General features: G+C 41.7%; 1 protein-coding gene and 1 non-coding gene across 5 annotated transcripts; both read right to left on the bottom strand.

Annotated features, from left to right (window-relative positions):
* Positions 1 to 3,058: 3,058 nt before the first annotated feature.
* Positions 3,059 to 21,155, bottom strand: Cep55 (centrosomal protein 55). 4 transcript variants are annotated; one of them, XM_021202794.2, is made up of 10 exons: positions 21,058 to 21,155; positions 18,992 to 19,060; positions 18,488 to 18,682; positions 16,116 to 16,391; positions 13,725 to 13,793; positions 8,294 to 8,444; positions 7,580 to 7,890; positions 6,367 to 6,438; positions 5,617 to 5,742; positions 3,059 to 4,197 (listed from the first exon to the last, which is right to left on the bottom strand). In XM_021202794.2, the coding sequence occupies exons 3-10, from the start codon at positions 18,668 to 18,670 to the stop codon at positions 3,997 to 3,999; spliced, it is 1,389 nt and encodes a 462-aa protein (XP_021058453.1). In that variant the 5' UTR covers positions 18,671 to 18,682; positions 18,992 to 19,060; positions 21,058 to 21,155; the 3' UTR covers positions 3,059 to 3,996. The 4 variants fall into 4 exon arrangements, with proteins under 4 accessions (XP_021058453.1, XP_021058441.1, XP_021058463.1 ...); XM_021202782.2 differs by having other exon boundaries at positions 18,903 to 19,060; positions 20,837 to 21,098; XM_021202804.2 differs by having other exon boundaries at positions 3,059 to 4,194; positions 18,930 to 19,060; positions 20,837 to 21,098.
* Positions 5,443 to 5,578, bottom strand: LOC115062894. Its single transcript, XR_003842802.1, has one exon. It is a non-coding gene; the product is annotated as a small nucleolar RNA SNORA42/SNORA80 family (small nucleolar RNA).
* Positions 21,156 to 22,211: the final 1,056 nt, after the last annotated feature.

The following is a 22,211-nucleotide window of genomic DNA, read 5'->3' as shown; positions in this document are numbered from 1 at the left end:
AGTTGAGAATACAGCCATATTGTTTTAATTCCTCTTGGACAAACAGCTCCCCTGTGAGAACATGTACTTCTTGTCTCCACTGTCATCGCTGCCCCTTCTCATTATCCACCAGGCCCCCAGGAAGCAGGTATTACAGTATTCCCACTCTAAACCATGCCTGGGATACGCCAGAACAGACAGCTGGACATAGCCTGCGGACTGGGAAGTTGCCTCTGGGCCTTGGGGTTTCACTTATGTAGAGACATAAAGAAATCAGTAGTGTATTTATTGTGGAGTGCATACAGCACCGTGTCTATGGTTCTTCCTGAGGCTCCTTCATAAAGAATTCCTTCAGTCACCGAAAAAGACTGTTGGCTAGTTGTCAGTAAAGATAACCTATAGTGATCCATTGTAAGTATTTCCCTAATGGCAATGAAAAGTTAGGCCCCCCCCAAATATTTGCATAAGAGGCTTGGGATGTAGCTCAGCAATAAAGCACATACATAAGGCTCTGGCTTTGATTCTCACACCTCTAAAACAAACAAACAAACAAACAAACATACACCCCACAACACTCAGGCAAAACACCATGCAAATTCCTACCAAGAGAAGTATAGAAAACTAAACTATATTTATAAAATGGAATATTGTTCAGCTATTAAAAAGTTATATGTACATGGTAGAAGTGTGCATGAGAATGAGCATGCATGTATACAGGTACAGGACGTCATGAAAGAGGAGGAAAATATCTTAAGACAGGGAAGTAAGAGAATGTAATATATGTATGTGCAAGCAGAGGTCAGCAGGACTATTTGGGGGAAGAAAATAAATGATAAAAAAAGTAGCATGTATGAAGATACTATGTATGAAACCCATTACTTGTATGCTAATGTATAATTTTTTAAAGAAGTAATGAAAATTTAAAAAATAAAAACACCAACAGCACTTATGGAGTCAAAAAGCAAGATCCAAATATGTAACTCCACATATTTGACTTTCAAGATCTGACAAAGCCAATACATGGTAACAGACATGAGACTGCCACTTGTCAGGAAGGGATTCTGGACTGGAGCCAGGGTAATGACGCTTCCAGGGATGGTGCTGTCGTCTGTAGCTCTACTTGCCTGATGGTTAAAAGGATGTATGTGTCAAAACTCATTAATTTTGGTTGATGGGGAAATGGCTCTGTGGTTGAGAGCACTCACTGGCTACTCTTCTGGAAGACCCAGTTTCAAATTCCCCACCACATGGCACCTTGTATCCCCCTAAATTCCAGTTCCAGAGGATCTGATGCCCTCTTCTGGCCTCTGTGAGCACTGTACATGTGTGCACAAACATCCATGGCAGCAACGCTCATACATGTAAAATCTGTGTGTGCACATACATGCCGTAATGGACAAAGGGAATGACACTGGGTGAATTGCTTAATCTCAGCATGGTGCTGGTGGCATCAGTAAATACTTCTCAGAGCTGCAAGTAGAAATAGGTATTCAACACCTAACAGGTTCTGGGGTAGTGTATTGTCCTCCAGAACCAACTGTGGTCCAAGCACAAGTGGCCACACACCATTAAAAGGTAGAGTGAAGAAAAAGAACTGAACCCTCCAGAGGTTTACAGGTCTTAAACTCTTGTGAGATCCTCACTTCTGTAACTTGATCCTATTCTAATTATCTACAAGTGAAAATATGCAAAGAAGCTGCTCAGAGGATAGTTCCTTTTCTTGACATCCACCCAAGGTACATTTCATATTGTTGCCCTGACCATGGATGAAGCATACAAGGAAAATGCCCAGCTCCAAACCTCCAGTAACTACACAAATGTGTTCCAGGAGTCAGATTCAGGCCTGCTGGGTCTACCTAGCTGCTGACCCTACCTTCTGGCTATATGTCCAGGGGAACCTTGCCGGGAGCCATGGCCTTGTGGAAAATTTCTAGCTTACATAAACAATCCTGAGAGAACATTTGTGGTCACCGTAACAGTAAGAATGTTTGTGGGTAGAGAGGACATTGTGACCATTGGTTCCAGGAGCTGAAGATTGCCACTTGACCTTCGGAGAGCCCCCGGACTCTTCCCCCCTGCCTTGAAGCCTCCTCTTGCTTATGCTTATATTGTCACTCTGGAATAAAGTTGTTCAGAGCTTGATCAGTATGACTGACTTGCTCTCATTTGTGTTTCTTGTCCCTCCCACTGCCCTGGGTCCCTGCAGGTCGGGGCAAACTGGCACCCAGCATGTGGCCTCTGAGTTTGGGGTCTGAGAGAGACCACTCTTCACATTGGGTGGCCACTTCATCAGGAAGTGAGTGAAGATCCGCACAGAGATCACCACAGTGTCACCCACACTGGGAGATTGATCCGAGAAAGGCAGGAAGAGTGGCTAGACTATGGGAGAAGCATTAAGTAAACATGAATTGTTTTTTTCTTCGTGTTTCCTGTCCCTCCCTCTCTCTTTCCCCTGCCCTGGGTCCTCCCTGATTATCCCTGCAGGTTGAGGAGGAACCCCTTGACCCAAACAGGCAGAGACCAAAGGCCTGCTCTGTACTTCTGAATGGGCAAGTCATTTTCTGTATCTATAAACTAGAAGCAATGTCTGGCTTACTTACAAGTACAAAGGGAGCGATTTTCTTCTGATACAGAATTAAATATGTGGTAGCTGAGACTGCACTGTGGGTCAGAATACAAACTACCTACCTGAGAAGTATTTCTGTATCTTTTGTTCAATTGTGGCTGAAGATATTAGGAGTCTGGGACTATTAACTCCAAAGGCAAAATTTTATTTACAATAACAGAACTATATTTTTTATGCTCCCAAAATACAAAAGCCAAAATTACATATACCTTCACAGGCTTGTTGCTTTGCCTTTGTAACAAACAACTCAGAAAAATATTTATTGATAAAGAGTTGCTATCTATTCAGCAGAGATACCAAAGAGTCTCCACTCCTTTACCTCGCTCACAGAATGGCTCTCCTATCTCCTCAGTTCCTGTCACCTTATAATGTGTGTCAATCTAGATTCCCAACACCACTCTGTGACTAGAGATCTTAAGACTATATATGTATACACACACATACTAGACACAGTAAAACTTATTAAATAATTTTATTATTTCCTCCTTCATATTGCTAAAGAGTAGCCCAAGTGTAAGCATGTTAGAAAATCTGAAGGAATAAAACACATTTTGGTTTACATAAAGCATATATAAAAATATCTATTTAGAAAACAAACATCTGATAATTACACTGCCCAACCATCTTTAAGAGTGCTAAACAAACAAAACAAAACAAAACAAAACAATTTAATAAAATCCCTGCAAATCAAGTGAGGCAAGATAGTTTTGCTAAAGTTTTGTTCATTTTGGCATTTTAGGAAACTGACCTGTACTAATGAAATTTAAGTCAAAGTTATGGCCAGGTAATATGAGTAAAAATATACAGCTACTTAAAGGCATTCTTCAAACAAAACCTGCTTTATGCTTAGAACAGTTAACAGCACTAAAGATTACAAAACTTCCCAACTTTCCTAGTAACCGTTCTGCAATTGCAAGAGGTATCAAATGGAAGTGTCAGTATACAAAGCACTAATTAAAAAAAAATATCAGCACAGTAAGATCCATGGTTAATTACCTTCTGATTCTCGTAAAATCCCCAAAGCATAAAATGTTTGCTTGCTGCTCAGTAGCTTTAAGCCATAACCAAAAACCTAAACAGCTCTTGTTTTATCAAGTAGTAGAACCGTGTGAAACGCTAGTTATTAGAACAGTGTGAAGTGCTACAAGTTTGGATAGCCACTGCTCACCACATTCTGTCACTGCAGCCTGATGACGAACCAACTCAGGGAGGTATGGCTACCCAGGAAAATGCAAAGTGGCCAGAAAAATACAAGGATGCCCTCGTATGCCAGAGTGTCAAGGGCAGGTGGAGCTTCTTGTATAAAAGATGTCATCTGTGGTTTAAAGTGCCTATAAAGAAACATAGAATACAGTGTGGACTTTTTCAGCACAAAGGCGAGAATGGTTCTGCTATTTCATGCAGTATTCAACATGGACAAGCAGGTCTCGATGCTCGGTGGCTGGGTACTGTACGCTGCACTTGGGACATTCCACGAGGCTTTCGTTGAGTGCAGCACTGGGACTTTTGGGTGAGGTAGCTTTCACTCTGTTTTCGGGTTCTCTCTGGAGTGAGAACGGCTGCTCTGTGATGGTAAACCCATGTAGCTGCTTCTGCAAATGAACACCATTTGAACATAAGACTGAAGGTTCAGCAGTGTGAACTGCTCCCACACCCTCTGCGTGCGTGCTTCAGCCCTTCAGACAGTTTATGTTGGATTTCTGCTCATCAATATTTTTCTTGTTATTGTTGTTTTGTTTTTTAAGACAAGAGTTTCTCTGTGGAGCCCTGGCTATCCTGAATACACTTTGTAGACCAGGCTGGTCTCCGACTCAGAGATCCACCTATCTCTGCCTCCCAAGGGCTGGGATTAAAAGCATGTGCCACCACTGCTCAGCTGTTCATCAATATTTTAAGGGTAGCATATGAGGTAGTCATAAGTAACTTGGATAATGTAATTACTCGGGGACGTAATGAACTAGTGCTCATATATATAGGCTTTGCTAAAAGGCGCAGAGTTGACTGAAAAGGGAAGACACCACTCTTTCCCTTTTCTTAAATTCGCTGCACAAAATAATGGGATTTATCATGACATTTTCAGGAACGTGAATCTATTTGCCAGCTTTGTAAAACAGAAGGAATAAAGACGTACACAGACCCCAGTCGCTGGGAGGCTGAAGTGGGAAGGTGGAGAGACCAGACCAAATCTGGGCAGCGCAAGCATAAATCACAACAGAGCAGCAACAAAACCCTATGTGAAACTGAGAGCAGCCAAGACTTTCAGTAGCTCTGAAAGGTCACACACACAGATGAGCAGGATATTATACAGCTCTGAGACTTTGCTTTTTTTTTTTTTTTTAGAAAAGAATTTAAAATAGTCAGGAAACCTTAAAATTTATATTTTATAGTACATTATGAAGATAGTTATTTTATTAATATAAACTTTTTCAATTACTTAGCAATTATTTTTTTCCTCTCCCTTAGGAACCAAGAGTTATAATATTTCTCCACTTCCAAATATTCTGTAGTTCTAAGACAATACATGAATATGGACTACGGGTCATGTAGGCACATAGATTCATTAGAAATACAAAAAAAGAATGCCATGCTGTCCTCTTTTCTACCTTCTCCCCTCTCTGCACACTACTGTTGGACATCTCTAGAATGGCAGCACCCATTCTGGGTAGGGGATGATCCCAGACACCTATGAGGAAGAGAACCGTGGCACCTCTCCTTCGGAGTCTGAATTGATGCTGTAAGGTTAGGTTAAGCTATGTTACTGGTTTGGGAACTGAGCTGACACAAATGGGAAGGGAGCAAAAAAAGAACGAAGAATAAGTTTTTCTTTTTTTCCTTCTCACTGTATGACCCACTTCAGTGCCAGCAGCCTACAGGCACGGAGGCCGGGCAATGGTTAGGAGCCACAGTTTGCTCTAGCATGGGACACTATGAGGGGCCCAGGGAGACGAGCCTGCCATAAATCCAAATCCATGCATGAAGAGTAAGTTTTACAGTAGCCATTCAAAGCTTACCAAGGATTCCAACTGTGTTATTTGACTTTTTGCTTTTCGGAGTTCCTTCAGAATCACATACAGTTGATGCTGCATATTCTGGCGGTCGAGTTTTTCATTTTCAAAGTCTAGAGTACAGGCCTGCATCTGGAATATGTCAGGACGAGACAGTTAGAGCTGGCAGATCGTGCCCAGTTCTCTTCACTAAATGTTTACCGTCTTTATCAGCATAAGAATACTTGCCGGGCCTTCTTATCAAGAGCTCATGTGAGCACAGTGAGATTGTTAGTAAGTGACGTTTATGGCTCAAACACTGCTTTATGAACCAGCAAAGCCAAGGCCTAAGGTATGGATAAGCGGAAGGCAGCTTAAGAAGTTGCTGGTTGGGGTTATTCCTTCACATTCTTGGAATTTTTGGTGGGTATGGAAAAGAGGGGAAAAATGGCTATTCCCTGGTTTGAAATATATTAAGAATTTCTGTATACATTCTGAGACTAGATGGTATCTGCTCTGGTTGAACTTACAAGCTGGCCTGGAAAAAGATCCTGATAGGCTAGAAGTTTAGGAACTACAGCCACAGAAGAACAACCTGTCAGGACAACTGCCACCACACTTTTAAGACTCGGTTTGGCCTCAGGATAGTTACAGATACGTAGATGGTGTAGAGTTGGTTTACAACTTTCAAGTAGTTCTCCATAGAACAGTATAAATAGCAGGGGGAGTTCTGGTCTTTACCAGCTGAATGAACTTTGGGGTACCCGCAGTGAGTACCTGCTGTTCCAGCAGAGCTACCCTGGTCTGTTCCTCTTGGTGCTTTAGCAGGGAATCGTAGAGAATTCGGACCTGGAGGATACAATGATAGCCTGCATTATCTCACCCATTCCTCCCCAGACAGACAAAGAACCCAGTCATACATCCCACTAACCAGGACAACGGCTGCTGAGCACGACACTCATCCCAGCTCATTATTTGAGGCTTTCTACTTAAGCAGGATTAGCAGCAGCATCCTGTCTGAGTCCCCTGAGCAGCCATAGTGCTGGGCACAGCTCTGTGTGACCATGCCTCTGTTCCTGGAGGCTTTGGTGTTAGCCATCATTTCAGAGCAGGATAAGAGCGAAGGATGTGCCTCATCTCTTACACTAGTGACAGGGAAATTTTTACTTCTTTCTAGTTAACCTTTCCTAAATATCAGTACTCAGACCTATCAGTCAAAGTAAGCAGAGTGAAGACGAAGGAAGCAAATGTTAGGGTTACTGACTCTTCCTCAGCTCTCAACTTCTGCAGGACGTTAAGTCTATTCTAGTAGCAATAACCGCCATTGGCATCTACTTAGTTTTCAAAGTGCTTTCACATTCCTCCTCAGTCGTCCTGGTCTTAGGAAGTGAGTAGAGGCTATCATTCATTTGATAGTGAACGCTGTGTGAGTCAGAAAAGGTAGGTATGGATTTCACCGTTCTTTCTATTCCTCCATGCTGCCAAGCAAAAGTTACATTAATGACTTTCTGTCACAGTAGTATTCAATTCTCACACTCCCAAACTATGCTGTCTCAAATGTAAAAGAGAACATGAAGGCGCTATGGACATTCATTGGAGCACAACACCAGCACACTCGAGTAAAGCCTGGGAATGGCTTTCCATTACTGCTCCCCTCTGGTTCTCCTGTTTGCTCAGGCCTTAGTAGGGCGATCTCCTCCACTGACAGGGAATCCCCAGCACCACTGCAGATTCCCACCATCAATCCTCTGTCCAATACCATCCCTTCTATGAGGCCACCATGAGCCCGTTCTTCCTTTTCACATCATCCTGCTTTATCTTCCTGAGCCTATCCATCTATTTAGATACTAATTAATGGTCTGCCTCCATGCTAAAATATGAATGCCCAAAGGAGGCAGGGACTGCTTCTGCTCCTTGCAGGTTCGCCCGTGTTCCGGGCTTCCCTACCCTTGACTGAATTCTGAAGTACGGAGATCTCAGGCTGGCTAACCTGAGATAAGAGCTCCTCGGACTTCTTCCTCTCCTCTTCCAGTTTTCCCTTGAAGATACTGCTCTCTTCCCTGAGCTTTTGGATTTTCTCTGTCTTCTGCTTGTCCTCTTCCAGGTGCTGTATGTCTGCCTTTCGCTGAGAACTCAACAGCTGATTTAAGTCTTCAACTTCTTTTTGAGTTTCTTCGTATTTCCTTCGAAATTCATCAAGTTCTAAACGCAACTGAGTTACGGTTTGTCGCTCAACTTCAAGATCTTTTTTGGTATTTTCCAAGAGATGATCATATTTTTGCTTCTCCTCTTGAAGATAACCTGTAACAAACAAATTGGAACTTAGCGTGGGCTACATGGTAAGTACAAGGCTAGCCTAGACTATGTAGCAAGACTTTATCTCAATCCATCATCTACTCCCCCCAGCCAAAAGGAAACTAATACCCAGCTCTGGAGGGAATGAGAACTTTAAGGATGGGGAAAGGTATTCATAATTCCCCTGAAGGATGGCTCTCTCACCTATGGCCTGTGTCCTCTTTTAATCTCCAAACAAGGGGAAAGGAAACAGACTTGCCGAAAGCTATTTCTTAGTTGAAGCTTAAAAGACATGATGTGATTTTACTTTCTAACACATATGTATTAAAAAAAAAGGTCTAAATTTGATGAATCACACCTGTTGGAAATGTCAGGCTTATCCCAAAAGGACACTTGTATAGTTCAGTACCTTCTGATTCAATCTTCTTCATTTGCTGTGTGAGGGAAGCAGCGGCTGTCTCTGTTCTCTTTTCCAGCTCAAAAATCTTTGCTAAAAGCCCTTTAACGTAGGCCTCTCGCTGCTGGTCGTACACAAGCCATTGTTGGTTTTTCTCCAGAGCCTTATAGTGAATGAAAAATTAACAGCATAGTAAAAAGCCCAGAACTAAGAATATGTAAGGGGGTGTGTGTCTCCATAACATTGTCTTTTTTTAAATACATATAAAATCTTATGGCTTATAAGTCACTTACAGGCAGTCACCGCATGCCATATCCCTTTAGAGTGAGTATATGACAGTTAGTTTCCAGGGAACTAATTTTGTCTGTTAGTTAGAATGCCCCTGGGGCAGGCACAGAAATAAGCTGTTCAAAATCTCACTTCTAGAAAGAGCTTTGGTACCAACACTCACCATCCTTTACTAGTTGACTCTTAGAAACTTAACCAAATCAAAACAAAAGGAGTCTGTCAGGCAGACCAGCCATTCCAAGAAGACACACGCCTCTCCTCCTTGCTACCTTTCACCCAATTTTGTTAGGAAGGTGGGCCGTTTTGTTATTGAAAATAAGAATATTCGAGTGAAAACCTACAGAAGGGTCAGGCTGGAACCTGTAACCCCAGCTCTACATCAGCTAAGAGAAGACATGAGTTAAAGACCCATGTGGGCTATGTGGTGGGACTTTGTCTCTAAATAACTACTTAGCTAGGTGGTGGCACCCACATTTAATCTTAGTAATGGGGAGACAGAGGTAGAAGGATCTCTGTGAGTTTGAGACTGGCCAGGGCTATATAACGAGACACTGTCTCAAAAATAAAAATAAATAAATCTAAAGACTACTAACCTGCTGTTAATGGGGAGGGGAAAAAGGTCTAGAAGTAGGAACACAACATGAATACGCAATGAGATCACAAATCCTACCCAACCTACTTGTTCAGGCTAATAGGATAGAATTGTCCCCTCTTGTTCTATGACCCTGAGAGGCCAGGAAATAAGTTTTAACAATTATTTGTGCAAAATGGTTATATGGTAATATCACGTGCATGTTAAATGTTTTGGGTGAAGGGTTCCAAGAAACACATATATGATGATGTATGCTTTAGCCTAATATTCCTTCACACTGGCCAAGCTCCTCTGGATTGAGTCCTCACGTGTCACTGGGCCTAGTGAGGCAAGCCTTTAATCCCAGCACTCGGGAAACAGAGGCAGAAGGATCTTTGTGAGTTCGAGGTCAGCCTGTTCTTCAGAGCAAGTTCCAAGTCAGCCAGAGCTGTTATATAGATAAACTCTATCTCAAAAACAAACAAACAAACAAACAAAACCCAAAAACCAAACAAGTAAACAAACAAAACAAGACAAAAGAAGACGGTGTGAGCCAGAGAGCACATGTGTATATCTAATTACCTACAGATTGTACTATTAAATATTATCTCATTTTCTATCAAACTTTATATCTGCCCATCTTTAAGAAGTGGCAATACAAATAATTTAAGTCTACATCAGATGATTATCAATGTTTTTCTAATGAATCTGTTGATCCTTTACTGAAGTGCATGAACTAAAAATATATTTAAGTTTACAGCCACGTACTGTCTGGAGGCTGGGGAGGAACCAGTCTTTCCCAGGCTGGCTATCTAATACCAAGTGGTCAACACTAAAACCATATTCACAGGCGCAACACTGAATGGACTCATTAGACTGTATTTATACGATTTATATGTAACAAAAGGTGGGAGAGAAAAATCTTTTTAAAGAAAAGATTGAAGAGCCACACGATATCAATGACGCTTAACAAAGTAAGCTCTTTTAGCCTCTGCCTCTGCCTTGCTGGCTGCAAACACAGAACTGTAGCCCAAGCAGGCCTTGAACTTAGGATCCTCCTGCCTCAGCCTGTCAAGCAGCTAATGTCACCAGTCCATGTCACAATGCTGAGCTAAGCAAACATTGCTTTTCTCTCCAATTCATATGCATCTACCCTTCCTTCTCTAAATCCATCAATGATCAGAATAGGATGCTCCCAATAAACACTGATATTGGGTTTAAATTTATGAAGACATTGGCACATTAGCTATTCCTTCTGGCTTTCTGTTCATCTCTATACACAGGAGGCATGCACTCAACATGCCCATCTAAATTATAATGAAAACCCTAAACTTAAAAAAAACAATGCAGTACTGTGGAAGGGTAATGTTCCTCTGTGTTTGGCCATGGGTGTGCTAAGTACTCTGTGGTCAACATTTTTAAAATAGATAAAAATGTGAGCTGTAGTAAAAGAATAAAAAAATGTGAGTTCATTGGTAAAACTGGATTAGGGATGGTAGGTTAACTAAAAGTATTGTGTTCATGTTAAATTTACTAAGTTCCTGCTTAAGGTATAGGAAATACATATGTAGGTAGGGTTAAATAATTACAGATATATGCAGCTCCCTCTTGAATGGCTTAGGAAAAAATACTTTGTATTATTTGTGTAGGTGAAAGGTATAAGAGAATAGTACAAAAATGGGCTTAAAAATGTCATGAATGGTTAAATTTAGGTAAAGAATATAAAAAAAGATAGATGTATCATTCTCATTCTTAGAACTTTTCTATTTATATCTTCTAAATTAAAAAAATTAAGGTTACCTATCTCCTCTAAGTTGTTTAAAAATCTAATTTTGTAACATTAAGACCTTTCTTGGTCTTACAACCTTCCTCTGGTTATGGTCAGTATAGTTTGCACAGAAATGATAACAGTACCGACATTTGGTAACATTTATGGCATTATCCAGAGTTTCCTTCAGAAAGACTATACTTCCCAGCTTCCTTTGCAGCCAAGCAAAACAACTCCAGAAGGGAAGGACTGTGGGAAGGAACATAACATATGTATGATAGTCCCTTCCTCCCGCTAAAAAAGGCTGAGCCACCTTTTCCATGGGAATCTCATCTGCCTGCATGGTGTAAGATATATGGCACAACTATCCACAGGCGTGTGTCCATGCCCTCTCCAAAACACCATGCAGCAGAGCAAAATGCTGGGACAAGGTAATCCATTAGACTTAACTTGGAGGCACCCGATTAGGTCTGGGGTTCATAGGATCCCTATTATCTTGGCCATTTCCATATCAGTAAAAGAGTCTAAGAGTTTTCCACTAGCTAAGACTGGCTGAGAACTTCTGGAATTTTCAACTTGCCTATAGCCAAAAGCTCTAGGAATCTTTCATTGGTCCCATTGGCCTCTTTGAATCTAAAGTGACAGGAATAGAAGATGCACCTATCCACACGGATGAGATCATCACACACACACAACACACACACACAATCCTGTCCACCAATAAACACACTCCTTCCTAAGGTCAGATGCGCCTCTCTTTCTGCCTTTATGTCTCTTTTAGATGCCTAAGAAACCTAATTACCAGGTAATTATTTCAAAATGACTGACAGACCTAAATGTTGACTGAATACTGTAGAAAACATATTCATGCATTCCTAGAGCTTATTTACATGAACAAATACTAATTCTTATGGATGAGCCTCCTGAGGCATTAACCTGGGAGCTGAGATGGAACCAGTTTCCAGGCTCTCACAAGGCAAACACGCTAGTGTCTACTGAGGAGTGAATGAATGTCTCTTTCTACTCTCCAAGTCTCCCAAGGATAATTTTCCCCCTCAAAGATATGAAGAGATCTTCAAGAAACCAGAAATGCTGATCAGCTTGAAGCTCTTCAGGGTAGGAATGATGCAAGTATGCAAGTGTGCCCTTGGACCAGCGGCAACAGCATTCAGGAAATGCACAATCCGAAGCCCAACCCCAGACCTATTAAATCCAAAATCTACATTTCAAGAAAATCCTCCCCACTCACCAATCTAGACTCAGATTAGATTTAGCTTGAAAGTGAATTGGTTTAGATTTTACTGCACTAGTGTCTTTCTCATGTAAACAGAGGGGCCCAGCCAGAAGAAACATGAAGAGAAAAGGTTTTTCCTTTTAAGGAATGGTTGGAAATCCAGCAAAACTGAAGTAAGAGAGTTGAAAGTGGAAGGCATGTAAGGTAAATTACCTAAATACAGGCATCTAATTGGTAGGTACCAGTATACACAGATGGGCAAAATTCTCTGTAAAAGATGACACTGAAATACTCTACTTTGTAACTTAAGTCTAGCATATTTAAATATGTAACATATTTAAAATTTATGTTTATTTCAATTACCTCCAGGTAAATACACTGATAAAGGTACCAAACCATTCTGTATAGATACTCAAGATATTTAAATTCTTCTTTTGAAAATCAAATAGACTTCAAGAGACACTTGCCAGATTAAATAAAACAGATATCTTAAGAGCAGACTTATCAGGTATCAGGGTAAATACACCATGTTTCTGTAACACAAACAGCTACCTGGTGATCTAATAATTTTATCAATAACTTTATACTTCATATATTTTAATCTAAAACTTGAAAAGATGCAGACAGTCCTGTGACCTCAGCTTATTCAATTTCCAACAAAACTTACTTATCCACTTATAAGTTAGAAATAATAAAGCAAAGCTTTCCAGTCCATCTAAAGTAACCTCATGTCTAACTCTAGAGAACTACTGCGCATACATAGAGCACATTTCCTTCCCAACTCTTCTTGGAGAAAGACTGGAAGATAATGGATGTTAGGTTCAAACCCCAGACAAACAGCTCAGGTGCCTATTTAACATATCAAAGCAGACCAGGCTTCCAGGTTCTCCCAGAGTCCAAACAGGTTACAGAATAAGACTGACGGAACCCACCCCTACCCTCAACACTTAAATCCAGGGCCTGGGCTGCCCTCCCCCAAAAGGTTCTTCCCAATATAATCCAGACATTTTGGTTACATTTATTTATTTATTTACTTATATATTTATTTAATACCTTTGGCCTCCTGGATGCTGCACCTGGTTCTCCTCTCTCCCCATCCCCTGTCCTCACGTGGCTCAGGGTCAAGACCACTCTGGACTCCCAGATGTCCCCCTACCTCTGGCTATGCTTGCCCTTTTATCTATAATAAACTTTCTCTTCCACCAAACCTGGGAGCAGGCATGTCCCTTTCTTTCCTTTTTATTTCTGTTTTTCATTCAATAAATACATATCAAATAGATAAACAAAAAGAAAAGCATAAATTAAGTTGCACTATAATAGCAACAATTTGGGTGAGTTAGACTTAGGTGAAAAGAATGCTGCTAAGGCAGTTGGAAGCTTAGTTCTAGGGCGTTGCAATCTAGAGTCTCTACACCACAGTCTCACTCAGTTCTCCTGACTCTTCATTAGACTTGTTTTTTGTTTTTTTTTTTAAAGTCATAACACTAATGCTTCCAATTCCTATGAAATTTAAAGAACATATGAGTTCGTCCTCTTTACCCATTGTTTAACCAGCAACAAGAACAAGAACAAAACAACTTACATCTTTCAGCTGCATCTCCTTTTCATGAATACTATTCATTGATGAGTTGAAGCAGTTTGCAGGCATGCTCTGTAAATAAGCCAATAGTAGTTGACATCATCAACTTAACAATACAAATTTCATTATATTTAGTTCCATAAAAATACAAACTACTTCTCAAGACAATGCAACCACACCTCTACTACTGGTGAACCACAAAGCCAGGTGAGAGTTATCAGGGGGCTACTGCCAGGACTAAATTCCCTGGATAGTCTCCTATACCTGTAGCTCTTAACCTGCAACAAACAGCTCAGGTGCCTATTTAACATATCAAAGCAGACCAGGCTTTGCAACACCCTTGGTAATCCTCTATTTCCAAAAATACTTTCATTATGATTCATACCAGTAGCAACATTACAGTTATGAAGTAGCAATGAAATAATTTTATGGTTGGGGTCACCACTTCCAGAGGACTGTATTAAAGAGTCCCAGCATTTAGAAGGTAGAAAAACCACTGTCCTAAGCAATCTAGACCCCCCTGAGACTTCAGATCTAATTTTACTGTGATTTCCTAGACCCCCAATACCCAGAACCTTCAACCCCTACAAATAGCCCACTGAGTTTTCATCAAAAAGAGTCAAACTAGGCTATTTCAAATAAACAAACCAAACTATCAAAGACATAGGCTTTTCTAGAGTTACATTTTATATCAGCATAGGCCGAGGATTCCCAAACTTACCAGAACCAAAATGTTTCATACTGTACTTTTTTGGAGTTTGGAATATTTAGATACATAATGAGATGTATTTGGGATGGAACTCAACTCTAAATATGAAATACATTTTCTTTTTCCAAGACAGGGTTTCTCTATATAGCCCTAGCTGCCCTAGAACTTGCTCTGTAGACCAGGCTGGCTTCAAACTCAGAGATTTACCTGCTTCTGCCTCACAAGTGCTGGGATTGAAGGCGTGCAATATCACCACCTGGCCATTTGTTTCACATATACACATAGCCTGTACACAAATTGTTTAATGTGTTCAGTTTCTTGCTGTGATAGTTATGTGAGGTCAGGTGTGAATTTTTCTACTTGTTAACATTTGAAAAGTTTCAGATTTGGGAGACTATAATAATATTAAATAATAACACTATTTGTATAGTTTTCCCAAAATTCAAAAGATAATTCCATAATAGCTTTCCTTTCTTCATTCTCACATAGAGAAAACCAGGTGGCTATAGTCACAGGCTAGCCATCAAACTTGAAAAGCCTACTTTTCAGGTTTTGGGCGTTTTTGGTGTTTTCCCTAAGCATCTGTAAGGAAAGGTTTGTGTGGATACTAGGGTTGTTTGGGAAGGCTACAGAACCTGTAGGGATGGCATGGCGTCTTGCTGGAGGAAGGGGGTCACTGGGGTCAGGCCTTGAAGCTTTATAGGCAGGGCTTCACTTGTTCTCCCTTTGGTTCCTGAGTGCCAGAGCAATGTGACCATCTAGCCTCTTGTTCTTGCGGCCAGGCCTCCTTCCCAGTCGAGATGGAGTGATCCCCTCGGACTAGAAACCACGACAAACCCTTCCTCCCTTAAGCTGCTCTCATCAGAGCATTTTAACACAGCAACAGGACAAGTAACCAATATCGAGTCACAGCACTGGGAAACCACAACTCATTTTTCAACTAATTGTTAATTCAACTGTTGGTTCAACTAATTGTTAATAATATTGAAATGTCAAAAGAACCAGAGGTTTGAGGTTAACCAGAGGTTAACTAAGCACTTAGTATAGTCCAGGCTTTCTGCAAGGCAACTTGCCATCATTGTCATAATTAATCATCAGTGCTCTTGGCCCAGCTTTACTGAAGTGAAGGCAAGGCGACTGACAAACCCCAGCATTGTCTCTCAGGCCAGGGAAGCAAGGGGTTTGTCTGCTCAGAGTTACATGCTATCGAGTGGCAGAACCAAGATTTAAACCCAGACAATTTTTACACAGATCCTTGTTCTTCCTGAGACATTGCTCCTCTCAGACAAGAGGGAAAGAAAAATGTGTGTGCAGTTAGAAAAAACACATTGGGATAACTGTTTATATCAAATATGAAAACTAATCAAAAACTTCAACTTAATGTTTATGTAATGCAAACTACTGAAATAAAATCTCAGCAAAATCTTGACTACTGTAGCTACGGCACAAACTATCTTCTGACTATTCATCTGGGAGGAGCACTGTGTGGGGGGTGCAGGGAACCAAATTAACTATTTTATTTACGGAAGAGGGACTCAACTAAACAAACAAACAAACAAAACAATAAGAAGGTAAGTGACCTGCTGGTGTTGCATAATTTCACAAACCTTAAAAAACTCATTCCTCATAGGAATTATACGTTGTACCAGACGGGAAAAGATCTCAGTTTAAAGAAAGCTTAGCACCTGTGATAGGTGGAGTGTACTGGCTTTGTTTTCAAGTTCGGAAAGTCTTTTTGTAGTGGCGGACAACTGCTTCTTCAGGACATCTGTCTCTTTGGATAAGGACTCCAGCAACTGCTGCTTCTTCTCACACTCCTTTGTCTTCTCTTCCAGCTGCTCCAGCAATGAAGAAGAGCTATATCTTGACCTTAGGTGGTCTTTGAGTCTCTGTATTTCTTTGTCCTTCTCCAAGAGGTAATAAACATTCTTTTCTTTCTCAGCTTCAAGAACTTGAATTTTCTAGATAGGAACTAAGAAGAATCTTAGAACTAAGCCAGGTCAAACCTCCAGCTAAACAGTATATTGCAACAAGCATTTAAGAAGTATTTACTACATATCAACGTTGATTTTACGAGATCAGGACTGAAAAGACAAGCTGAAGCTGAAATTCAGTCCTCTGCTCAGACAGCTCACAGGCACACAAGCCCTTTCATCAACGCCATCTGTGCTCTAGTTAACATGCATACACACCGAATAGGCAGAGAGAGAGAGAGAAAGAAAGAGAGAGAGAAAACTATCTGGATCAATGGTGGTAGAAGGAGGCTAAACCAATGCTTGTCACATGGCTGTGGTGAAACAGGAAAGAGCCAAGAGAAAGATGACTAAAAACCACTGTCAGTAAGAAAAGGCTAACAGGGCAGCCAACAGGAATGATAAGATGGGCTCTAAACAGTTACAAGGAAACCCTAACACTATTTAACACTTTGAAGTGGATAGACAGTTTGGAGATTTTAAGTCCATAAGTTTGATTGTTTTGTTTTTGTTTTTATATATTTAGTGAACTAGCAAAAAACAAAAATCAAATCATGTAATATCTGAGTAAATATTTTCTCCTCAACAATAGCTTAAAAAGGGGAGGGAGGGGGGTAGAGAATAGCACAGCATCCTTCTGGCATCCCCAAAGTCATGGAAACAGACCGCTTCCAAGTTACAGAGCCAACAAAAATTACAATAGATGCAGTAAGCCAGTATGTTTTACAACCTTAAACATAGCAGGGTATGGTTTGAATGTGACCCCTCAATGCAACAGTGTTAGAGGTGATGGGGTCCTGAGGGCACAGAGCTCATGAGCAGACTCATATGGTTGCCATGGGTAACTTATCAGTTAAAATGAATTCAGCCCTGGTCCTCCATATACCTCATATGCTTGCCTGGCCTTCTCTTATGTGATAACACAGCTTGAAGATCCTTACCAGGATCTTGCTTTTGGACTTAGCAGCTAAATATTTCTTTCTCCCTCCTTCCTTCCCTACTCAAATTACCCAGTCGATAGCTCTGTGTTGTAACAATACAAAAGACTGATATTACATAACAAATTTTTATCAATAATATTAATATAATTAAGATAAATTAGCTGGAGAGATGGCTCAGTGGTTAAGAGCACGAGCTGTTCTTCAGAGGATATAAATTCAATTCTCAGCACACACACAGCAGCTCATAACTGTAATGGTAGTTCCAGGAGATTCAACACCCTCACATGGGCATACACGCAGGCAAAACACTAATATACATGAAATAAAAATAAAGAACCTTTAAAAGATAAATTATCAAAAAGTTATATGATGAATGCCAAATTAGTTTACTGGTTTGTTTTCAATATTTGAAAAAAAAACACAATAAATGTCACAACACATAATCATAGCACTTAAAGGTGGATGCAGGGGAATCAGAAATTTTGGGTCATCCTCAGCTCAAGTTCAAGACCAACCTGTACTACATGAGACCCTACCTGAAAAAGCAAAACAAAACAAAAACAACAAAAAATGTGAGGGTCTGGGGGTGGAGAGTTGGTTCAGCAGTTAAAAGCACTTGTTGCTTTTGCAAAGGAATCATATTTAATTCCCAGCACCGACATGGTAGCTAATAATCACCCAAATTCCAGTTCCAGGGGACTCTATGCCTTTTCCTGACCTCTGCAGGCACCAGGCATGCGTATGATGCACATACATACATACATGCTGGCAAAACATTCATACACATAAAATAAACCTTTTAAAAGTGAGGGGAAAAAGCAGATCATAGCACATTATATTATATAAGATACAAAACTATTAATCATAATGTCTTTATTTTTGAAACAACTTAATGCCTGAAAACCCAAAACACATACTCAATTGCATTTTAAAAGAGAGATTTTGCAATAACTAAAGTATGTCTAAAGGTCAGGAAAAAAATCAAAGCAGGAATTTAAGATTCCAAATTCAAGATGAGCTTTCTAGAACTAAAAAGAACAGGTTAAGCCCAGGCAACGGGAAGAATAAGAATGTAGCACCAGAAAGCCACATACACTACTTTCTAGAATGTGTTCACCTTTAAAGGATTCAAGGACCATTTACCTCCAAAAGTCTGCTTCTGTCTTTATCGGGCATTTTTCCTTTCCCACTGGTGAATTCGTCCAGGGACGTTTTAAAGGCTGCAATTTCTCCCTTAAATTTCTCTAGTGCAGTGTCTGACTTGGAGCTGCTAGGCCTTGACCCCCATTTGCTTTTAATTAAATCTTTGGGACTTCTTGAAGACATCTTTGAAATGATCTGTGAAAAAAAAATGATAATTTTTAAAAATTCAACTGCATTTGAAGTCTGAGTTTAAGATTTCATATCTCAGTCTTGGCAGAGGCTTTACAATGTACTTTGCTCTAAATAGAAGTGATTTATCCAATCAGTGGGGTACGGAAAGAAAACTGAGGAAGATTTTTAGGGTGTTATAATGAATCTAAAACTCTCAGGTGGAGGATACAAGGGAAATATCCACCTTCTAGAAATATGATAATTTGCATACTTATATTTGCTGATATTTGAGAACAGATCTCTCAAGGGAGCCCAGGTTAGTCTGGAACTCACTATGTAACTAGGATGGCACGGAACTCAATCCTCCTGCTTCAGCCTCCCAGGTTATAGGGTTACAGCCATCTGTAAATTAACAGAAAGTTTTGGTTTACAATCAGTGGAAGGGTCCCCAGGCCTTACACTTTAAGGTGATATCACACTCAAGAATAAAAACTCTAATTCTGAGTTTATAGTCATGAACTCATCGTGTGCTCTCTGTTTTAGAAGGTATGTCTAGTTGAACTCTATCTTATTGGTTTTAGAGTATGGCAGGAAGACGTGAGAAAATCCAACATGAGACATCTATAGAAAAAGAGGTATAATTCTCAGAAATTTGGGGGGGGAGGGTGAAAGAAATGAAGGGGCAAATGAAGTTAGGCCAAGTTTCACATCTGCTAATAGTACTAGATGAGAGTTTAGAAGCAAATATAGAATACAAACTCTAGGCAGGCAGTTGTGTAGTAAAATATACTGTATATAAAAATAACATATAAAATAGCTCTCCATTAGGGAGATTAAAAAAAACAAACATTTTTCTACCTTGTATGCCCTGAGATAAAATGAAGGCAGTGATTATGGAATCGAAAGGTAGATGAGACCTTCGCTTCGTTCAGCTGTTACTACAGAGCAGTGGTAGTGCATGCTAATAATCCTAGCACTCAGGAAGTAGAGGCAGGATGGCCAGGAGTTCAGGGCCAGCCTCATTTGCATAGACTGAAGGCAGCCTGGGGCTGCACAAAACAGTTTAAACCAACCACACACTTACTACAAAGCCTTTTTACCAGGTAACCTAATCGGGACTGGATACAAGCTGGCTAAAGCAACAGAAAAGAGGAAACAACATAGTCTCTGTGGCTAGGAAGCCTTCAGGACAGTGTAGCAGGCAATAGCAGTACAACAAAAGATTCACATATTCTCAAACTGTGATTAATACTAATAGTCATAAAAGCTACCAATACAAGGAGATCTACTTAGGGCGGTGAGTGTGAGGTTGTCCTGTATAAAATCAGTCTAAAAAATAATAGAACTGTATAAACAAACTTGAACGAAATCGATATTAATGCATTCAGCCTGGATTTTTGCCCATTATCTTGACAAATAAGTAAAATAGCTAGTACAATCTGCTGAGGCAAATGCACAGTTATCTATCTTAGGAACCTGCTACCACAAAAGTTCCTCCCTGTGCTTCTGCTGATGGCAGGACTTAACACAGTCTGAAAGTACCCCTCAGGACATTTGCATCCTAACTTTTGGAGAGGATTCCTAAAAACTAGTGTGCCTGACTCTTGTCTTGACTGACCCAGCACACACTCCTCCTCATCTCCAACCCTGCTCCCACCTAAGTCTGTCCTCTCCCAGTATTTTCTATTCCAATCGATCATCAAGTTCTTCTACTCGGGAACGTCCCTTCCCAGTCCTAGTGGAATCTCCTTCAGGATGCGCTCTCTTTAAGTTTAATATGGGACACAGAACTCACCACACATACACAAGCTAGCAGTCAGTACTATCTGCTCCCAAAAAAATTTTTTTTTTCAATCAACCACTGTTCAAAAGAACTGTGTTTTGATCTTTTTTTTTTGGGGGGGGGGGAAGCATACAAGAGCTTAAAGGCAGCTGCTTGGAAATCTCTGACTGGACTGAAGATGACCTAAGTCATTCTGGTCGGAGGAGACTAAAGAAGCATTTCCGTTCAGTAAATCTCCCAAATCTACGAGGGGCCAGGAAAGAGGCAGGGAAATAAAAGCTGCAAAGAGAAGCGCTTGCTAATAGCAAAGGCTGACCGCCCTGGAGACCTGAGAGCCCTGGGTCAGGTCACTGGCCTCCCTCTCTGTAACCTCTCTGTTAAGAAAGTGATAATACCGCCAAGTTCAAGGGAGCCCAAAGGATGGCCGACAGGCACGCAGCGCGGGGTCTCTCAGGGAACCTGCATGTATTCCAGCGATGCCAGCCAGTGGAGACGGAGTCCTGCGGTGTGATCTGCTCACCGGCGCTCCTCCCGTGAGGTCCAGTCCTGCCCAGGGGCTACCGAGCCCGGGCTGTCCTCCCCTCCCTTCCCGCCCGAGGCCGGGACCACTCACTACCTGAGACAAACACAGCGCTCGCGTCGCCGCGGCAGACCACTTACAAACCAGGACACCGCTTCCGGGAGTTTGAATCCCGCGGCTGCAGGGCGGGACACGTCACTGCCGGCTTGGCGAAGGGCGGGGCCTGCAATCTGAGGACAGGCGGGAGAGGGCGGGGCCTGCAATCTGAGGACAGGCGGGAGAGGGCGGGGCCTGCAATCTGAGTGAAGGCTGGAATCTGAGGATGGAGGAGAGAGGGAGGGCCCAGGAGCCTGAGGGCGGGGCAAAGGCGGAGTCTAGCGCCAAGGGAGGGGCGGGGCAAGGTCTGGAACGCGACGGCAGGCGGGGCGAAGACCGGCTCTGCAATCAGAGGGAGGGTCTTGAAATCAGCTGGCTAGCGGGTAGTGGGCAGAGCGGGAAAGGTAAGGGCGAGCAAGACATAGAGCCCGACCGGAGCTGTAACCCGTGCGGGCCGTGTCTGAGAAGGACCTTGTGAAGATAGAGGGTGTCTGTGGAAACGTGGTGTGAAATGAGGCGGGTGTGATGGTGGGGGTAGGGGTGTGCGAGCATGTGGGTGTGGTGGAGGCGGAGCCAAGGACAGATTGGGACGGCCAGTTCAATCTGGGCGGGCTTGCTTTTTCTCTGTGGGTTCGGACTCTGCTGTTCTCCATAGGACAAGCTCTGTGACCTTCGCCTGGGACTGACTGGTCTTTGTTCTTTGGGAACCAATTTCTCTCTGTTAGATGGAGCCCCTCAAACCTCCTAGTCTTCCGGGTGGGTCACTCATTTACCCTGTCAAACTCAGGGGCGGAGCAATGAGGAACGAAGCTGTGGAGAGCTGATAAACTCCCAGTTTGAAAACTGAGATTGTGAGCCCCAGCAGCGACTCCAAATTGCTGCCCTACAGGCAGATGGGTCTTTATCGGTCACATCTGGGTCTTGATTAGCGTCTTGAGAACTTTATTGTTTCCTTATGGCGTGTCTTTCTTAGTCCTAGCCTAACCGTACCAGAAGTAGAGAAAGTACCCAAGGACCTGAAGGGATCTGCAACCCTATAGGTGGAACAACAATATGAACTAACCAGTACCCCCCAGAGCTCGTGTGTCTAGCTGCATATGTAGCAGAAGATGGCCTAGTCAGCCATCATTGGGAAGAGAGGCCCCTTGGTCTTG

Source organism: Mus pahari, chromosome 1, assembly GCF_900095145.1.
Source record: "Mus pahari chromosome 1, PAHARI_EIJ_v1.1, whole genome shotgun sequence".
Lineage (NCBI taxonomy): Eukaryota > Metazoa > Chordata > Mammalia > Rodentia > Muridae > Mus > Mus pahari.
This window is presented reverse-complemented; position numbering and strand designations above follow the sequence as displayed.